Raw genomic sequence first — 17,144 nt, forward strand, 5'->3', positions numbered from 1 at the left:
CTCTTTGCATGTAAAGGAAGCTCGGAAACAGTGTTTTCTTGAGGAAACAAAGCATGATTGTGGATCTTCTCAAAATTGTCTGGATGAGAGTGATTGGCTTGCAGAATTGGCTGGCATTGGAATGCTTGACGTGTTCGAAGATGTTGGCCTATATACTGTTCAAACAACTTGTTCGTCGCAAGGCGACAATGCAACTGACTTGAAACAACGTTCACCCTTTACTGCCACCACATATGATAGCCTGCATTGAAGGGCCTTCCTACGCCATCGATAAGCCGCGCCGGCTGCTTTATAGGGGTAGCGCTCAGTCATGTTGGGTCGCCATTCGGGCATCTAGAGCACTATCGACAATGATGAAGACAAGTATACTGTTGTCCCCTTCTGAAGTTCTGTTTAGGCTGGGAATCAATCAATGCATTATCTTTTTTTTTGAAAAGGAGGATGACCCCCGGCCTCTGCATCTGGGAGATGCATATGGCCACTTTATTGATTATTCTCAGGACCTTACAAAGTATTACAACAATGAGCCTGAATCCATCATCCTGGCAACACATGCCGCTACTCCTATCCAAAATGACGAAGGGGTGCTAGCTGGGCCACTACCCAAACCACTCACCTAGGCCTAACATCAAAAGCCGGAAACCGAAACATATTCGGAAGCCCCAGCCGAACCACATACCGGGTCTGGGGCACAATCCGGTCAGACGCACTCGTGTGTCGTCGCCGCCATCTTCCACATGTCCGTCTTCAGATCATATTAAGGCTTCTACCTTGTCTGGCCACTCTACCATCGACGTCACCATGACGCCAGACAGCAACCTCCTCCTGCGCGAGTCCATCTCCGTGCATCGGGCGGCGAGCCTCCGCAGCACCATGCCTCCGATCTTCGCCGCCATCAATGAATGAGATGAAGTACCGCTCCACCACGGCATGTACAAGGTGAGGAAGGGCGAGGTCCCCATCGGAGACACGGCCGGAAGAGAAGCACCGCAGCCCCGAGACACTGCCCGGAGTTGCGACGCAGTAGATCAGGCTGGCCGCCACCAGGAACCAGACAAGCACGCCATGCACACCCAGCATCCCCATGCCCAAGTCGGCGCCTTCAAGAAGGTGACGACGATGTGGCGCCGCCGCCGCTTAGCCACCGGGGCTAGGGTTTTCACCCGGGCGCAGGGGAAGGGGAGAGGCAGGGGAGGTTTAGCCTCGGCGCCGCCACCAAGGAGGGAATGGCGTCCGGGACGCCATCGACGCCGTGACCGCCACCGGCGACCAAGGGTTTCCCCCGGCCAAGCACCCTGCCGCCACCTCCGAACCAGCCGCATCATCAGCAGGCGCGTGTACCCCGGAGATCCAGGCCGGCCGAAGGTCATGCATCACGAGCGGACCAGGATCACCTCCGATCTGACGAGGGGAGCCCGGGGCCTCCCTGCGCCATGACCTGCGCCCACCGAGACCTCGCTGCCCGCGCAGCCGAGGGGAACCGGCCTACCTCACCGACGAGCACTCCCCGCCGCCGGAGAAGCGCCGTCCGCACCAGCGAGGCCGCCGCCTCAGATCCGGACCCTCACCACCGAAAGGGATCGATCAGATTGGGGGAAGTGCTGGATCCCGCCAAGTCGCCCCCCCGCCACCATCCCGGGAGCCGGCGCCGGCTTCGCCGGCCGTTCCTCCGGTGGCCGCGAGGTGGGGAGGGAGGTGGGAAGGTTGTAGGCCGCCGGATCTGGGTTCCCCCGTCGCCGCCAGGGAGGGCGACGCGGGGGACGGGAATGATGGACCCTGTTTATGCCAGGCTGGTAGAATCGAGCATCAATGCATTATCTGAGTATTGAGTTTTCTGATTTTCTGTTGACCAATATGTTGAGCACAATTGTCGGAATGAAGAGAAGAATTAAATGATTTTATTTGAATAAATGTGCCTTCTAACTATGATGAACAAGAAAATTTTGGTCTAAGGTTAGATGTGCATTGCACGTGCAAATTTACTTGTATAAAAATATGCTATGTCTTTGATGTACTCTGGAAAAAAAGTGGACATAAAATAAACCCAAAATAAAGCAAGCGGGTTGGGCCGTCGCGGGAAATGTCGCCGACCCGCGACAAGAAAGCATCTGACTCCAACGACGAAGGAAGCATCGCATCAAACGGAATCAGCCGTGAGCTCACCCAACCACGGCGTGAGCAGGTTCCAAACAAATACCCACCAAAGTGCTCGCGGTCCGTCTCCCACGCCCCACATTTCTGTCGCCGCGCAGCCTTCGCCGTCAGAAGACGGGCGTGAGTGAGGATGGCGAGGCCGCAGTGCTGCGCGAACCCGCCGACGCTGAACCCCGCCGGCGGGGAGGGCAGGGTCGTCGACGACGGCTTCGGCGGGATCGCGGCGTACGTCGCTGGCTCCACCGAGTCCAAGGCCGCAGTGATCCTCATCTCCGATATCTTCGGTAATACCCCCTCGACCAGAACTCCAAAATTGCTCCTCTGCTTGGGTCAGTAACGATTAACTAACAGCATTTCGCCTCCTGTCTTTGTAGGTTTTGAAGCGCCAAATCTGAGGTATAATGTTTTTGCACTGCCACGAATTTGATTAGCATAGATTGGTCTCTAAAGCCCCCTGCGCTGCGGCATTCATCACATACCCTGGGCAAATAGATTCTCCTTTCCTCAGTGTTCTTAACACAGTTTGGGGTTGGTATTTTAGTGCTGCTGTTCCACCGGAATATGGTTTTTACCGCCTTTTTATCCTTTTATTTATGACGGGCTACGAAAATTTACAGCAACCAACAAGTCTCACCATGAACGGATTCTGATTGCCTAAGAAAAAAACGGATTCTGATGAAATTTCTTATCTCATGAAGGAAGATAGCTGATAAAGTCGCTTCGTCCGGATACCTGGTTGTGGTGCCAGATTTCTTACATGGGGAGCCATATTCACACGAAAACGCCGATAGACCATTTCCAGCGTGGATAAAGGATCATGCCCCGGTTTGTTGTCCCCTGATTCCCTGCAACCTTGCTCCTTTTATTTTTGTATAATAAACGTTCAGGACTTCAGGTCACCTGATTTCAGTTTACACAGTGTCAGCTAAAGACTAAGTAACCAAGGGTGGGGAAATGATGATAAAACCAATAGGTCCAAGTCTAACAGCATTTGGCAGCTTGAAATGACTACATAAGAAGATGTATGATATTCTCCTGTTCGGTTTCTCCAAACTGGAGAAACAACTCTCTTGTCTTGGCCGGTCAGATGGCTAAATTGGAGATGTCACACTTAACCTGTCCGGGAATGAGCCTCCTCACCTCATAGGAATAAAATCGGGTGGTGTCCTCCCACCAGTCCCATTTTGATTCTTCTTTGTCAAAATGTTAATCTATCTAGTACATGAATAAATTGGTCCGTTATGCAGGAAAAGGAATTTGAAGAGGCAAAACGAATAATTGCCACTCTAAAGGAACAAGGAGCGTCTAGTATTGGGGCTGCGGGTTATTGCTGGGGTGGTAAGCTAAGAACTCATGTGTTTCTTTATATCTGAACTCAAAAATAGAAGTTATAGCCTTCTGAGCATTGTGTTTATTTTCTCCACATATCAGCAAAGCTAGTTACCGAGTTAGCGAAGGCTAATGAGATCCAAGCAGCTGCTATGTCACACCCTTCTTTTGTTAGTGTTGATGATATAAAAGGTAGATTTCAGAGACTCGCTAATGTTGTTCTATTTGAAACACTTCAAATTCTTACACTACGGCATGTGCTATATGTCAGAGACGAAATGCCCCATTGCCATACTTGGAGCTGAAACAGACTTTATGTCCCCACCTGAATTGGTCAAGCAGTTCGAGCAGATTTTGTCCGACTCAGGGGTAAGTTTTCATTTCGAACAACCCGATCTTCAAGTCTATAACATGTGATATGACCAAGACCAAACCAAGCTGTTAAATTTGAAACCGTCCCGGTGCCAAACTGTATCTCATCAGAATGTTGTGAGATTTTATTATTGTCAGCTTGTAGTAGGTGCACCTTCGAATTTCCATGGCATCATATGCTTCTTCCCAAATCATGTACTCCCGCCGTTTCATATTAAGAGCCATCAAGCCTCTACAGCTTTAGGTTCATATGCTAGTGACCAAATGAACTTGTTTTAGGTTCATATGCTAGTGACCAAATGAACTTGTTTTAGGTTCATATGCTAGTGACCTAAGAGAGCGGATTATCTACCGTGCACGGTATATACCGTGCATGCATCACCTACCCACCATGTCAGATGTATTCTTGAAAGTGTGTCTGACAAAGTCAGGTGAATAACCTACTCTACCTATCAGCCTATCTCTTTTCTCCTACTCAATTAGTACTATATTTTAAGTTGAGGATATTTGAAACCCACATAGATTATGAACCTCAAGTTTGATTTATGATTTGTTTGCATATTTTTAATAATCGTGATGAGACCTTTTAAACAAGATCAGACTCGAAAATATTTTAGTGAAATTTTAAACGGGACCATGTTTAATAAAGTTTCATCATGTTTCAAATTTTGATTTTTAAAATTTGTCGAAATATATTTGAGAATGTTTTTGTTTGAAAGCCCTTGTCACAAGAAGCACAAATATGCAGATGCATCTTCTATTGAAATTTTGGTTTATAAGATAAAATGATTTCTAATTTGTAAACACGTGAAAAAACATGTGAGGGTGGAGCAAGACATGATACGATGGACAAAGCATAGCTTCTGTGCATTCTGTGGATGAAGCATAGTAATAAATGGTTGATGTGACAAGAAACAAGAGTGGTAGAATGGGAGGGAATAAATTCAATTGAATAAGCAACATGCGATGAAAATAGAGTAGGCCACATTTGCATGCGTCCGTATCTCCAAGAAATGGATGGCTTAGCCATGCACGGGATATCCCGTGCATGGTAGAACATCATTTCTCAGTGACCTAATGTTATTATGCTGCTGACCTACTGTTTCTTGAAAGTGTGTGTTCATGATGGAAAACGGAGAAAGATGTCATAAAGTACTGTAGGTTGTGGACTGATTGGAGAAACACATTATCGATAGGAGATCATTGCAGAAGTAGAGCTCGAAACCTTTCATCCGGATATGATTTATTTTAGAGAAACAACTTGACATTAATATTTGGGCCTGTAGATTCGTCACTTTGTCAAGATCTACCCTGGTGTGTCCCATGGGTGGACTGTGAGATACAACAGCGATGACGCATCTGCTGTCAAGTGGGCCGAGCAAGCCACGGTGGACATGACCAGCTGGTTTAACGAGAACCTGAAGTAGCAGCCCCAATTTGGGAGTCTGCTTATGTATCCACTGAAATGTGCTCCCTCCGTTCTATATTTTTTTTTGTGAATCAAATGTATATAGACACCTTTTAGCGTGTTTGTTCACTTACTTTGGTCCGTACGTATTCTATATTGAAATATCCGAAACATCTTATATTTATGAACAGAGGAAATAGTATTGTACTGTAACGAAATGTGATATTTGTGTTAAACATTGTATTATGACGTGTGCGTGTGTATGGTTGTTGTAATATGGTTAGGCTTAGAGATATGATCCCATAGTTTGTTAGATTACTTGGAGATCAATCCTAGCCTAACTAACCCTTGTAATCTCTTGGCCTTGAGCCCTATATTAACACGCACGCGTCCCTGCAGCTATGCATACGCTTAAGTCTAGTTTTCTACATGGTATACAGAGCCGCTCCCTTCCATCGCATCTAGATGTCTTCATCGTCCTCCTCCGCCATGGCCACACCCTCCCTCGCATCCCTCGGCCATACCATCACGGAAAAGCTGAACCGTGAGAACTTCCTTGTCTAGAGGGCGCAGGTACTACCGCATGTTCGCGCGGCGGGCATGATGGGGTTCCTGGACGGTTCCCAGAAGGAACCCGACGCCGAGATCCGCACGGAGAAGGACGTCGCCGGCAAGAAGGAGGTCACCGTCGCCGCCAACCCAGAGCACGCCATCTGGGTTACCCAGGACCAGCAGGTGCTCTCGTTTTTGATTGCTTCCCTTTCTCGCGAAGTGCTCCTGCAGGTCAGCAACTGCACGACGGCCGCCGCCATCTGGAGCGCTCTTCTCCAGAGGCGATCCCGTCTCCCGATCTGGATCCGCTACAGGAGCTCTCTCAAGGATCTTCTGCGGATGATTCTGGTGCAGCCGTGTCGTCTTCTTCAAATCGTCTTCTACAGCAACTTGATCGACCAGCTCCGCCACCTCCTGTGCGCTCCAACACCAGGTCTCAAAGTGGTATTGTTAAACCTAAAATATATAAAGATGGCTGTGTACGTTGGGGCTCGTTTTGTGCAACAGGTGAACCAAAAAATTTTGGAGAAGCATTGGGTGAACCTCGTTGGAGGGAGGCAATGGATGAAGAGTATGCTGCTTTAATGAAGAACAAAACTTGGCGTCTAGTTCCACCAGCCAGAGGCAGAAATGTAATTGACTGCAAATGGGTCTATAAGGTAAAGAGGAAATCTGATGGCACCATTGACAGATACAAGGCACGTCTGGTTGCTAAAGGATTTAAGCAGAGGTATGGGATTGACTATGAGGATACATTTAGTCCAGTGGTAAAAGCTGCTACTATTAGATTGATTCTTTCAGTTGCAGTATCTAGAGGTTGGTGCATAAAACAACTAGATGTAAAGAACGCGTTCTTGCATGGTGTTCTGGAAGAGGAAGTATTCATGAGACAACCTCCTGGGTATGAGAATCCAAATGCACCACGTCATATTTGCAAACTTGATAAGGCACTGTATGGACTAAAACAAGCACCTAGAGCTTGGTACTCTCGGCTCTCCTCTAAGTTACAATCACTTGGATTTACTCCCTCAAAGGGAGATACCTCATTGTTTTTCTATCACCGACGTGGGATAACCATTTTTATGCTTATTTATGTTGATGATATAGTTGTCACTAGTTCATCATCTAAAGCAGTTGAAGCTCTTCTTATGGACTTGAGCAAGGAGTTTGCATTTAAGGATCTTGGTAGTCTTCACTTCTTCCTTGGAATTGAGGTAAAGAATGCAAAAGATGGAATTGTGTTGTCACAAGGAAAATATGTGCAGGAAATACTTCAGAGAATGGGCATGAAAGGATGTAAGCTGTCATCTACACCTTTGTCTACCTCTGAAAAAATGTCTCTTCATGATGGAGAGATCCTTGGAGCAGAGGACTCCACCAGGTACAGAAGTATTGTAGGAGCATTACAGTATTTGACATTAACTAGACCAGATATCTCATATTCAGTAAATAAAGTATGTCAGTTCTTACATGCTCATACTAGTGCACATTGGACTGCAGTAAAGAGGATACTTAGATATCTTCAAGGGACCCAGAGTCATGGACTGAAAATTGGAAAGTCAGACTCGATGCTTGTAAGTGCTTTTTCAGATGCAGATTGGGCAGGATGTCCTGATGATAGAAGATCAACAGGAGGCTTTGCAGTGTTTCTTGGCAGTAATCTGATTTCTTGGAGTGCTCGCAAGCAGCCAACTGTATCCAGGTCAAGTACAGAAGCTGAGTACAAGGCGTTAGCTAATGCCACTGCAGAGATTATCTGAGTTCAGAATTTGCTAACAGAGTTGGGTGTTTCTCACCCAAGAGCAGCATCACTTTGGTGTGACAATCTTGGTGCAACCTATTTGTCTGCTAATCCTATCTTCCATGCCAGGACGAAGCATATTGAAATTGACTACCACTTTGTTCGAGAAAGAGTGGCTGATAAACTGCTGAATATCAGGTTCATACCTACGGGTGATCAGGTGGCGGATGGGTTTACTAAACCTCTCACCTTGCCGCAATTAGAAGCTTTTAGGCACAATCTCAACTTAGAAAGTTGTGATTGAGGGGGAGTGTTAAACATTGTATTATGACGTGTGCGTTGTATGGTTGTTGTAATATGGTTAGGCTTAGAGATATGATCCCATAGTTTGTTAGATTACTTGGAGATCAATCCTAGCCTAACTAACCCTTGTAATCTCTTGACCTTGAGCCCTATATTAACACGCACACGTCCCTGCAACTATGCATACGTTTAAGCCTAGTTTTCTACAATTTGCAGTTTTGGGAGCTGATATTTATGCTTGCGCTTAGTTCACTGCACAGTTGCGCCCCAGTGAGTTCATTTTTTTGCACTTGCAGTGCAGTGAACTGGTGCACTGTTCTTTGCCTTACTGGGCTGGCGCTCGTTGAGTTCTGCTCAACAGGGGAACTTCTGAGCCACCTAGAACACATCGGTTCAATAAAAATCCTCTAGAAACAGGGCAGCATTGTTAACTGCTTTGCAGGCAACCGGATCGCAGCCTCTAATAAACTGTAGTATAGTAGTCCCTCCCTCCGGCTCTTTTTAATCTGTGTATAAGTTTTATCCGAAGTTAAAATATCTTTAATTTAACTAAACTTGTAGAGAAAAGCATCAACACAATACCAAATTAACATTTTTAGATTTATTATGAAATGTAGTTTCATAGTATATACTCACTCCGTCTCAAAATAAGTGACTCAACTTTATACTAGCTTTAGTACAAAATTAGTATAATATAGAGTCACTTATTTTGGGACGGAGGAAGTATATTTGGTGTTCTAGACGTTAATAATTTTTTATATAAATTTGATCAAATTTTGTTAAGTTTGATTTGACATAAATATAATACGCGAAGTAAAAAAGAACCAGAGCATACACTCATACACAGTACACTATAGATCACCAGTTCGCTCACGTGGCCGGCTGCTAACACTTTTGTCCTGCCATTATATACTAATATAAGATAAGATTTCAGGCTGCGAATCGAAGAAAAGTCTTTGAATCAAAGTAAGCACAGGACGTGATGTTGCATGTTCGATGAACGTGGCGCGCGGCCAAAGCCGATCGAGCTCACATGCCCTAAATAAAAAGTAAAAACTCTAGCAGCCGACGACTTTTCTCGTCGATTGACCCCCAGAACTGGTCAATAAAAGGACGGCACATCGCGCCTTATCCGGCAGCAAACACCAAACCATGTCGGCACCGAGAGCTGCTCCGAGTCTAGCCACGGCGGCGACGGCCATTCTGGCCGTCCTGGCCGCGGCGCTCGCCACGAACGCTCGCGCCCAGACCTGCGGCTCGCAGGCCGGCGGCGCGACGTGCCCCAACTGCCTCTGCTGCAGCCGTTTCGGGTTCTGCGGCAGCGGCTCCGACTGGTGCGGAGCCGGCTGCCAGAGCCAGTGCAGCGGCTGCCCCGCTCCCGGCGGCCAGGGCGTGGCGTCCATCGTGTCCAAGGACCTCTTCGAGCGGCTCCTCCTCCACCGCAACGACGCCGCGTGCCTCGCCCGCGGGTTCTACACCTACGAGGCGTTCCTCGCCGCGGCCGCCGCGTTCCCGGCCTTCGCCGGCACGTCCGAGGGGCTGAGCGTCGAGACGCGGAGGCGGGAGGTGGCCGCCTTCCTGGGCCAGACCTCCCACGAGACCACCGGCGGGTGGCCGACCGCGCCCGACGGCCCCTTCTCGTGGGGCTACTGCTTCAAGCAGGAGCGCAACCCGCCGTCCGACTACTGCCAGCCGAGGCCGGAGTGGCCGTGCGCGCCCGGCAGGCGCTACTACGGCCGCGGCCCCATGCAGCTCTCCTTCAACTACAACTACGGCCCGGCGGGGCGCGCGATCGGCGTGGACCTGCTGAGCAACCCGGACCTGGTGGCGGCCGACCCGGTGGTGTCGTTCAAGACGGCGCTGTGGTTCTGGATGACCCCGCAGGCGAACAAGCCGTCGTCGCACGCGGTGATCACGGGGCGGTGGACGCCGACGGCCGCGGACAACGCGGCCGGCCGGGTGCCCGGGTACGGCGTGATCACCAACATCATCAACGGCGGGCTGGAGTGCGGGCGTGGGCAGGACCCTCGGGTGGCCGACAGGATCGGGTTCTACAAGCGCTACTGCGACGTCCTCGGCGTCGGCTATGGGAGCAACCTCGACTGCAACAACCAGAGGCCGTTCACCAGCGGCGCCTCGGCTGGGCTCGCGGCGCAGTGAAAAACGCCGGCGTGTACCAGTGTCAGCATGTGATTCATGTATGTGTGATTCCAGGAGTTCTCTTCTCTACTGTCTAAGGTGACGAGCGTGTTGCCTCGATCCGTGAAAGCTCGCGCGCGTCAGCCAGCATTTCTTTCGGCCTGCTAAGGCTTAATAAACTCGGCTGTAGCTATAATACTCGAATAATGATGGAATGACCCTGGTTATGGAAAACTCTGACAAGACTTTTGAAGACGACATGAGAGCAAACGAGACGAGACGAACGATTCACGGGAGCTGGTGCAGCTGGTGTCGCACCGGTACGATGGCCTCGCGACAGTGTCGGAGTGAATAGAGGTAAATAGGCTAGTGGTGCTTTAACTTGTCATGGATGTTCAGTTTAGTGTTTGAATTTAAAAAATACATCGAACTGGTTCTAAAACTTGGCACGAACGTGCAAATACGGTGCTAATCCCATCCGTAGACGTAAAGTGCATCCACGTGTCACCGTATATGGATGATGTGGCACTGACATGGTGTGGGGCCCAACTATAGCTAGGAAACATAATTATTACTCCTTCCGTCCTAAAATTTTTGTTTTATATTTGTCTAATATTTAGACAAATTTAAGACAAGAATTTTGGGACCGAGAGAATACTTGAGTACTATATACGACTCTATGACTAATGGGCCCATCTGTCAGTACATTAGAAAATTAATATGAAGAATGAAAAAGTGCAACAAACCGGATGACTGCCAGCTAGTTGCGCTAGCCACTATACCAAACATGTATTTATTATTAAAATAGACCACTCAATTTATATGTACATAAGAGTTTTTTTGTTTAAGTACATAAAATCTGAGGGACTTTACATGTCAGCAAAATATGTTGGTTGGAGTGGCTAGCACATGCATCGCCCAAGGGGCAGGTAGCAGATTCGATTCATGCAGTGTATTTTATGTTAATTTTCCTAATTACTGACAGGCGGGCCCACTACTCATAGAGTCATATAGTGCTTAAGCATTTTTATTTCGTAATTACGAATGGGCCCCATGCCAGGTCAGTGACACGTCAGCCATATACATTGCCACGTCGATGCATATTACGTCTACAGACAACATTAGCACCGTATTTGCCCGTTCATGCCAAGTTGTAGAACCAGTTCGATGTATTTTTCAAGTTTAGGCACCAAAGTGAACATCCATGGCAAGTTCAAGCACCACTGGTGTTTTTACCTTGAGTGAATAGCATAAAACTATCGAAACTGCCTTGCGTACGATCACTTTTTGTACGATTTTCATATGACAAGACACAGTCACGTTTCACGAGGTTTGGTCCCACACCACCAGATGAGTCTGGTCGTACAGAAATCGTATGGATTTCTGTCGTGCGTATAGCAGCTCTCTAAAACTACTACCACTTTCCGGGTTATGGTTTCAAAAAATAGCATTATTCAAAGGACTTCACTATTCATTTAACGTCTTTTACCCATGATAAATCGGATGTTTTTTTATTATACTTTGTTTTTGTCGAGGATGGCGAATTTTGTTGGCAGAGAATCTGGCCTTCCTGGATGAGCAACGGGCGTTGTACAAGTCCATGTGCAGCGCCCGCAAGATCCGCCATGAGCGATGGCGGCTGCGAGTCCTGCGGGCAGAGACTGACGCCCTGTTCACGAAGAGCAACGCGGAGACGGACACAGGGCAGGTGTAGGCGATCATGGACGTCGGTAGCTCCACATCGGTCACGACGCCCATGTGCTACGCGCCCAGCCGCAACAACCACGAGGCCGACACATCCACCTGGATCATGGACCTCACCACGATCGGCGACGTCCACACAACGGACTCCAGTGACGAAGAATAGGACGTGCGACACGGATGTGGACATGTCTGGTGTCCTGTGGACCGTGTTCCATGTTCTACTCTTCTCGATGGCGACCCACAACCTCACTTTTCGAAGCTCATGACGGTTGAGCTTTCCGGAAATGGGAAAAAGGATGTGGAATACGAAGATTTAAACTAGGCTAAAACATGTCTGCTTTTGGTTAATTGAAATATGTCAAAAATGTAACGAATTTGATTCAATTTAAATGAACATTGTTCGGTTTGCATAAACATTGTTTGATTTGTTCAATTTTCATTTAAAATGTGTTGAATAGAGTTGGATGGTCGGCTATTGTATCACAGTGCGGGGACACGTCCGTAGACGGATATCGTGTTCGTCTTAGAAGTGCACATTGCAGATACCCTAAACCTGTTAACGAGGATGCAACATCGACACTTGTGATACACACGTCGGATTAACTAGTTGAGGTTACGTTTTTTAGTCCCTCGACTTGCCAAAGGAGTGAATGCATTATGATTAAGAGCACCTACAACCGGCCCCCCAAATCGGCCTAAAACGCCTGGGTGGCCCGTCCGGTTACTGACCAATTATGAAAATGTGATCGGGCGTCTCAAATGGGAATCAAACATCCGGATTGTCCGGCGTCCCTTATATCCAGCCCAAATATAGAGCGGATATGGGGTTGTCCAGACGTGTTCAACACGGAAAAGAGAGGGCGAATAAAACGACAAGGGTGAAGTGGGGGAGAGGAAAACGAGAGGCAAATGACAAATAATGTAATGCGAGGGACAAGAGTTTCTGATGGGTACTTGGTATGTCTTGACTTGTGCGTAGACTCTCTGGCAACGGTGCCAGAAATGGCTCGTTGCCGGGAGTCAAATCTTGACTTGACTTAGCACGAATCTCCCCGACAACGGCGCCAGAAATCCTTCTTGCTACCTCTTGAGCACTGCGTTGGTTTTCCCTTGAAGAGGAAATTGTGATGCAGTAAAGTAGCGTAAGTATTTCCCTCAGTTTTTGAGAACCAAGGTATCAATCCAGTAGGAGATCACGCTCAAGTCCCACGCACCTACACAAACAAATAAGAACCTCGCAACCAATGCGATAAATGGGTTGTCAATCCCTTCACGATCACTTACGAGAGTGAGATCTGATAGATATGATAAGATAATATTTTTTGTATTTTTATGATAAAGAGAAATAAAGATGCAAAGTAAAATAAACGGCAATAGAAATAGCTAAGTGTTGGAATATTAATATGATGGAAGATAGACCCGGGGGCCATAGGTTTCACTAGTGGCTTCTCTCAAGAGCATAAGTATTACGGTGGGTAAACGAATTACTGTTGAGCAATTGATAGAATTGAGCATAGTTATGAGAATATCTAAGTATGACCATGTATATAGGCATCACGTCCGCGACAAGTAGACCGAAACGATTCTGCATCTACTACTATTACACCACACATCGACCGCTATCCATCATGCATCTAGAGTATTAAGTTCATAAGAACAGAGTAATGCTTTAAGTAAGATGACATGATGTAGAGGGATAAACTATGCAATATGATATAAACCCCATGTTTTTATCCTTGATGACAACAATACAATATGTGCCTTGCTACCCCTGCTGTCACTGGGAAAGGACACCGCAAGATTGAACCCAAAGCTAAGCACTTCTCCCATTGCAAGAAAGATCAATCTAGTAGGCCAAACCAAACTGATAATTCGAAGAGACTTGCAAAGATAAACCAATCATACATAAAAGAATTCAGAGGAGATTCAAATATTGTTCATAGATAATCTGGATCATAAACCCACAATTTATCGGATCTCGACAAACACACCGCAAAAGAAGATTACATCGAATAGATCTCCAAGAAGATCGAGGAGAACTTTGTATTGAGATCCAAAGAGAGAGAAGAAGCCATCTAGCTACTAGCTATGTACCCGAAGGTCTGAAGTAAACTACTCACACATCACCGGAGAGGCCATGGAGTTGATGTAGAGGCCCTCCGTGATCAATGCCCCCTATGGCGGAGCTTCGGAAAAGGCCCTGAGATAGGATCTCTCGGGTACAGAAGGTTGTGGCGGTGGAATTAGGTTTTCATGGTGCTCCTGGATGTTTGGGGGGTACGTGGATATATATATATAGGAGGAAGAAGTAGGTCAGTGGAGCAATGAGGGGCCCACGAGGGTGGAGGGCGTGCCCAGGGGGTAGGCGCGCCCCCTGCCTCGTGGCCTCCTCGATTGTTTCTTGACGCCCACTCCAAGTCTCCTGGATCATGTTCGTTGAGAAAATCACGTTCCTAAATGTTTCATTCCGTTTGGACTTCGTTTGATATTCCTTTTCGGCGAAACTCTAAAATAGGCAAAAAAACAACAATTTGGGTTGGGCCTCCGGTTAGTAGGTTTGTCCCAAAAATAATATAAAAGTGTAAAATAAAGCCCATTAACATCCAAAACAAATAATATAATAACATGGAGCAATCAAAAATTACAGATACGTTGGAGACATATCAAGCATCCCCAAGCTTAATTCCTGCTCGTCCTCGAGTAGGTAAATGATAAAACAAGAATTTTTGATGTGTAATGCTTTCTAACATATTTCTCAATGTAATTTTTTCTTTATTGTGGCATGAATGTTCAGATCCGAAAGATTCAAGATAAAAGTTTAATATTGACATAAAAATAATAATACTTCAAGTATACTAACTAAGCAATTATGTCTTCTCAAAATAACATGGTCAAAGAAAGTTATCCCTACAAAATCATATAGTATGGCTATGCTCTATCTTCACCACACAAAATATTTAAATCATGCACAACCCCGATGACAAGCCAAGCAATTGTTTCATACTTTTAATGTTCTCAATTTTTTTCAATCTTCACGCAATATATGAGCGTGAGCCATGGATATAGCACTATATGTGGAATAGAGTGGTGGTTGTGGAGAAGAAAAAAAAGGAGAACATAATCTCACATCAACTAGGTGTATCAACGGGCTATGGAGATGACCCTCAATAGATATCGATGTGAATGAGTAGGGATTGTCATGCAATGGATGCACTAGAGCTATAAGTATGAAAGCTCAACAAAAGAAACTAAGTGGGTGTGCATCCAACTTGCTTGATCATGAAGACCTAGGGCATTTTGAGGAAGCCCATCATTGGAATATACAAGCCAAGTTCTATAATAAAAAATTCCCACTAGTATATGAAAGTGATATCATAGGAGACTCTCTATCATGAAGATCATGGTGCTACTTTGAAGCACAAGTGCGGAAAAAGGATAGTAGCATTATCCCTTCTCTCTTTTTCTCTCATTCACATTTTTTTATTCGGGCCTTTTGTTCTTTTTGGCCTCTTTTTTGTTTATTTTTCGTCCGGAGTCTCATCCCAACTTGTGGGGGAATCATAGTCTCCATCATCCTTTCCTCACTTGGGACAATGCTCTAATAATGATGATCATCACACTTTATTTACTTACAACTCAAGAATTACAACTCAATACTTAGAACAAAATATGACTCTATGTGAATGCCTCCGGCGGTGTACCGGGATGTGCAATGATGCATGAGTGACATGTATGAAGAATTATGAACGGTGGCTTTGCCACAAATACGATGTCAACTATATTATCATGCAAGCAATATGACAATGATGAATCGTGTCATAATAACGGAACGGTGGAAAGTTGCATGGCAATATATCTCAGGATGGCTATGGGAATTCCATAATAGGTAGGTATGGTGGCTGTTTTGAAGAAAGTATATGGTGGGTTTATAGTACCGGCGAAAGTTGCGCGATACTAGAGAGGCTCGCAATGGTGGAAGGGTGAGAGTGCGTATAATCCATGGACTCAACATTAGTCATAAAGAACTCACATACTTATTGCAAAAATCTATTAGTTATCGAAACAAAGTATTACACGCATGCTCCTAGGGGGTAGATTGGTAGGAAAAGACCATTGCTCGTCCCCGACCGCCACTCATAAGGAAGACAATCAATAAATAAATCATGCTCCGACTTCATCACATAACGGTTCACCATACGTGCATGCTACGGGAATCACAAACTTCAACACAAGTATTTCTCAAATTCACAACTACTCAACTAGCATGACTCTAATATCACCATCTCCATATCTCAAAACAATTATCAAGTATCAAACTTCTCATAGTATTCAATGCACTTCTATGAAAGTTTTTATATTATTCCTAAAAGCAAATTTCCATATTGTTCTAACGGAATATCAAAATAATATAAGTGAAGCATAAGAGATCAATTATTTCTATAAAATAAAACCATCGCCGTGCTCTAAAAGATATAAGTGAAGAACTAGAGCGAAAATTATATAGCTCAAAAGATATAAGTGAAGCACATAGAGTATTCTAGTAAATTTCAAATCATGTGAGTCTCTCTCAAAAGGTGTGTACAACAAGGATGATTGTGGTAAACTATAAAGCAAAGAATCAAATCATACAAGACGCTCCAAGCAAAACACATATCATGTGGTGAATAAAAATATAGCTCCAAGTAAAGTTACCGATAGACGAAGACGAAAGAGGGGATGCCTTCCGGGGCATCCCCAAGATTAGGCTTTTTGGTGTCCTTGAGTTTTACCTTGGGGTGTCATGGGCATCCCCAACCTTAGGCTCTTGCCACTCCTTGTTCCATAATCCATCAAGACTTTACCCAAAACTTGAAAACTTCACTACACAAAACTCAAAATAGAAAACCTCGTGAGCTCCGTTTGCGAAAGAAAACAAAACACCACTTCAAGGTACTGTAATAAAATCATTCTTTATTTATATTGGTATTAAACCTACTGTATTCCAACTTCTCTATGGTTTATAAGCTCTTTTACTAGCCATAGATTCATCAACAAGCAAACAACACACGAAAAACAGAATATGTCAAAAACAGAACAGTCTGTAGTAATCTGTAGCTAACGCAAACTTCTAGAACCCCAAAAATTCTAAAATAAATTGCTGGACATGATGAATTTATCTATTAATAATCTGCAAAAATAATTAACTAAATAGCACTTTCCAAATAAAAATGGAAGCAATTCTTGTGAGCACTAAAGTTTCTGTTTTTTACAGCAAGATCAAAAAGACTTTCCCCAAGTCTTCCCAACGGTTCTACTTGGCACAAACACTAATTAAAAAGAAAAAACACAACCAAAACAGAGGCTATATAAATTATTTATTAGTAAACAGGATCAAAAAGCAACGAATAAAAATAAAATTGGGTTGCCTCCCAACAAGCGCTATCGTTTAACGCCCCTAGCTAG

At 45.4% G+C, this 17,144-nt stretch overlaps 2 protein-coding genes across 2 annotated transcripts; both read left to right on the top strand.

The window, feature by feature from the left end:
• The first annotated feature begins 2,188 nt into the window (after window positions 1-2,188).
• LOC125535223 (endo-1,3;1,4-beta-D-glucanase-like) lies at window positions 2,189-6,083 on the top strand. The gene is made up of 7 exons (XM_048698275.2): window positions 2,189-2,438; window positions 2,529-2,550; window positions 2,853-2,979; window positions 3,402-3,492; window positions 3,586-3,675; window positions 3,755-3,852; window positions 5,142-6,083. The coding sequence occupies exons 1-7, from the start codon at window positions 2,285-2,287 to the stop codon at window positions 5,280-5,282; spliced, it is 723 nt and encodes a 240-aa protein (XP_048554232.1). The 5' UTR covers window positions 2,189-2,284; the 3' UTR covers window positions 5,283-6,083.
• A 2,896-nt stretch (window positions 6,084-8,979) lies between these two features.
• On the top strand, window positions 8,980-10,232 carry LOC125517262 (chitinase 2-like). Its single transcript, XM_048682440.2, has one exon. It carries the CDS (start codon window positions 9,012-9,014, stop codon window positions 10,017-10,019), a length of 1,008 nt encoding a protein of 335 aa, XP_048538397.1. The 5' UTR covers window positions 8,980-9,011; the 3' UTR covers window positions 10,020-10,232.
• The last annotated feature ends 6,912 nt before the right edge of the window (window positions 10,233-17,144 follow it).

Source organism: Triticum urartu, chromosome 1A (assembly GCF_056163025.1).
Source record: "Triticum urartu cultivar PI428250 chromosome 1A, HENAU_Tu73, whole genome shotgun sequence".
Taxonomy (NCBI): Eukaryota; Viridiplantae; Streptophyta; class Magnoliopsida; order Poales; family Poaceae; genus Triticum; species Triticum urartu.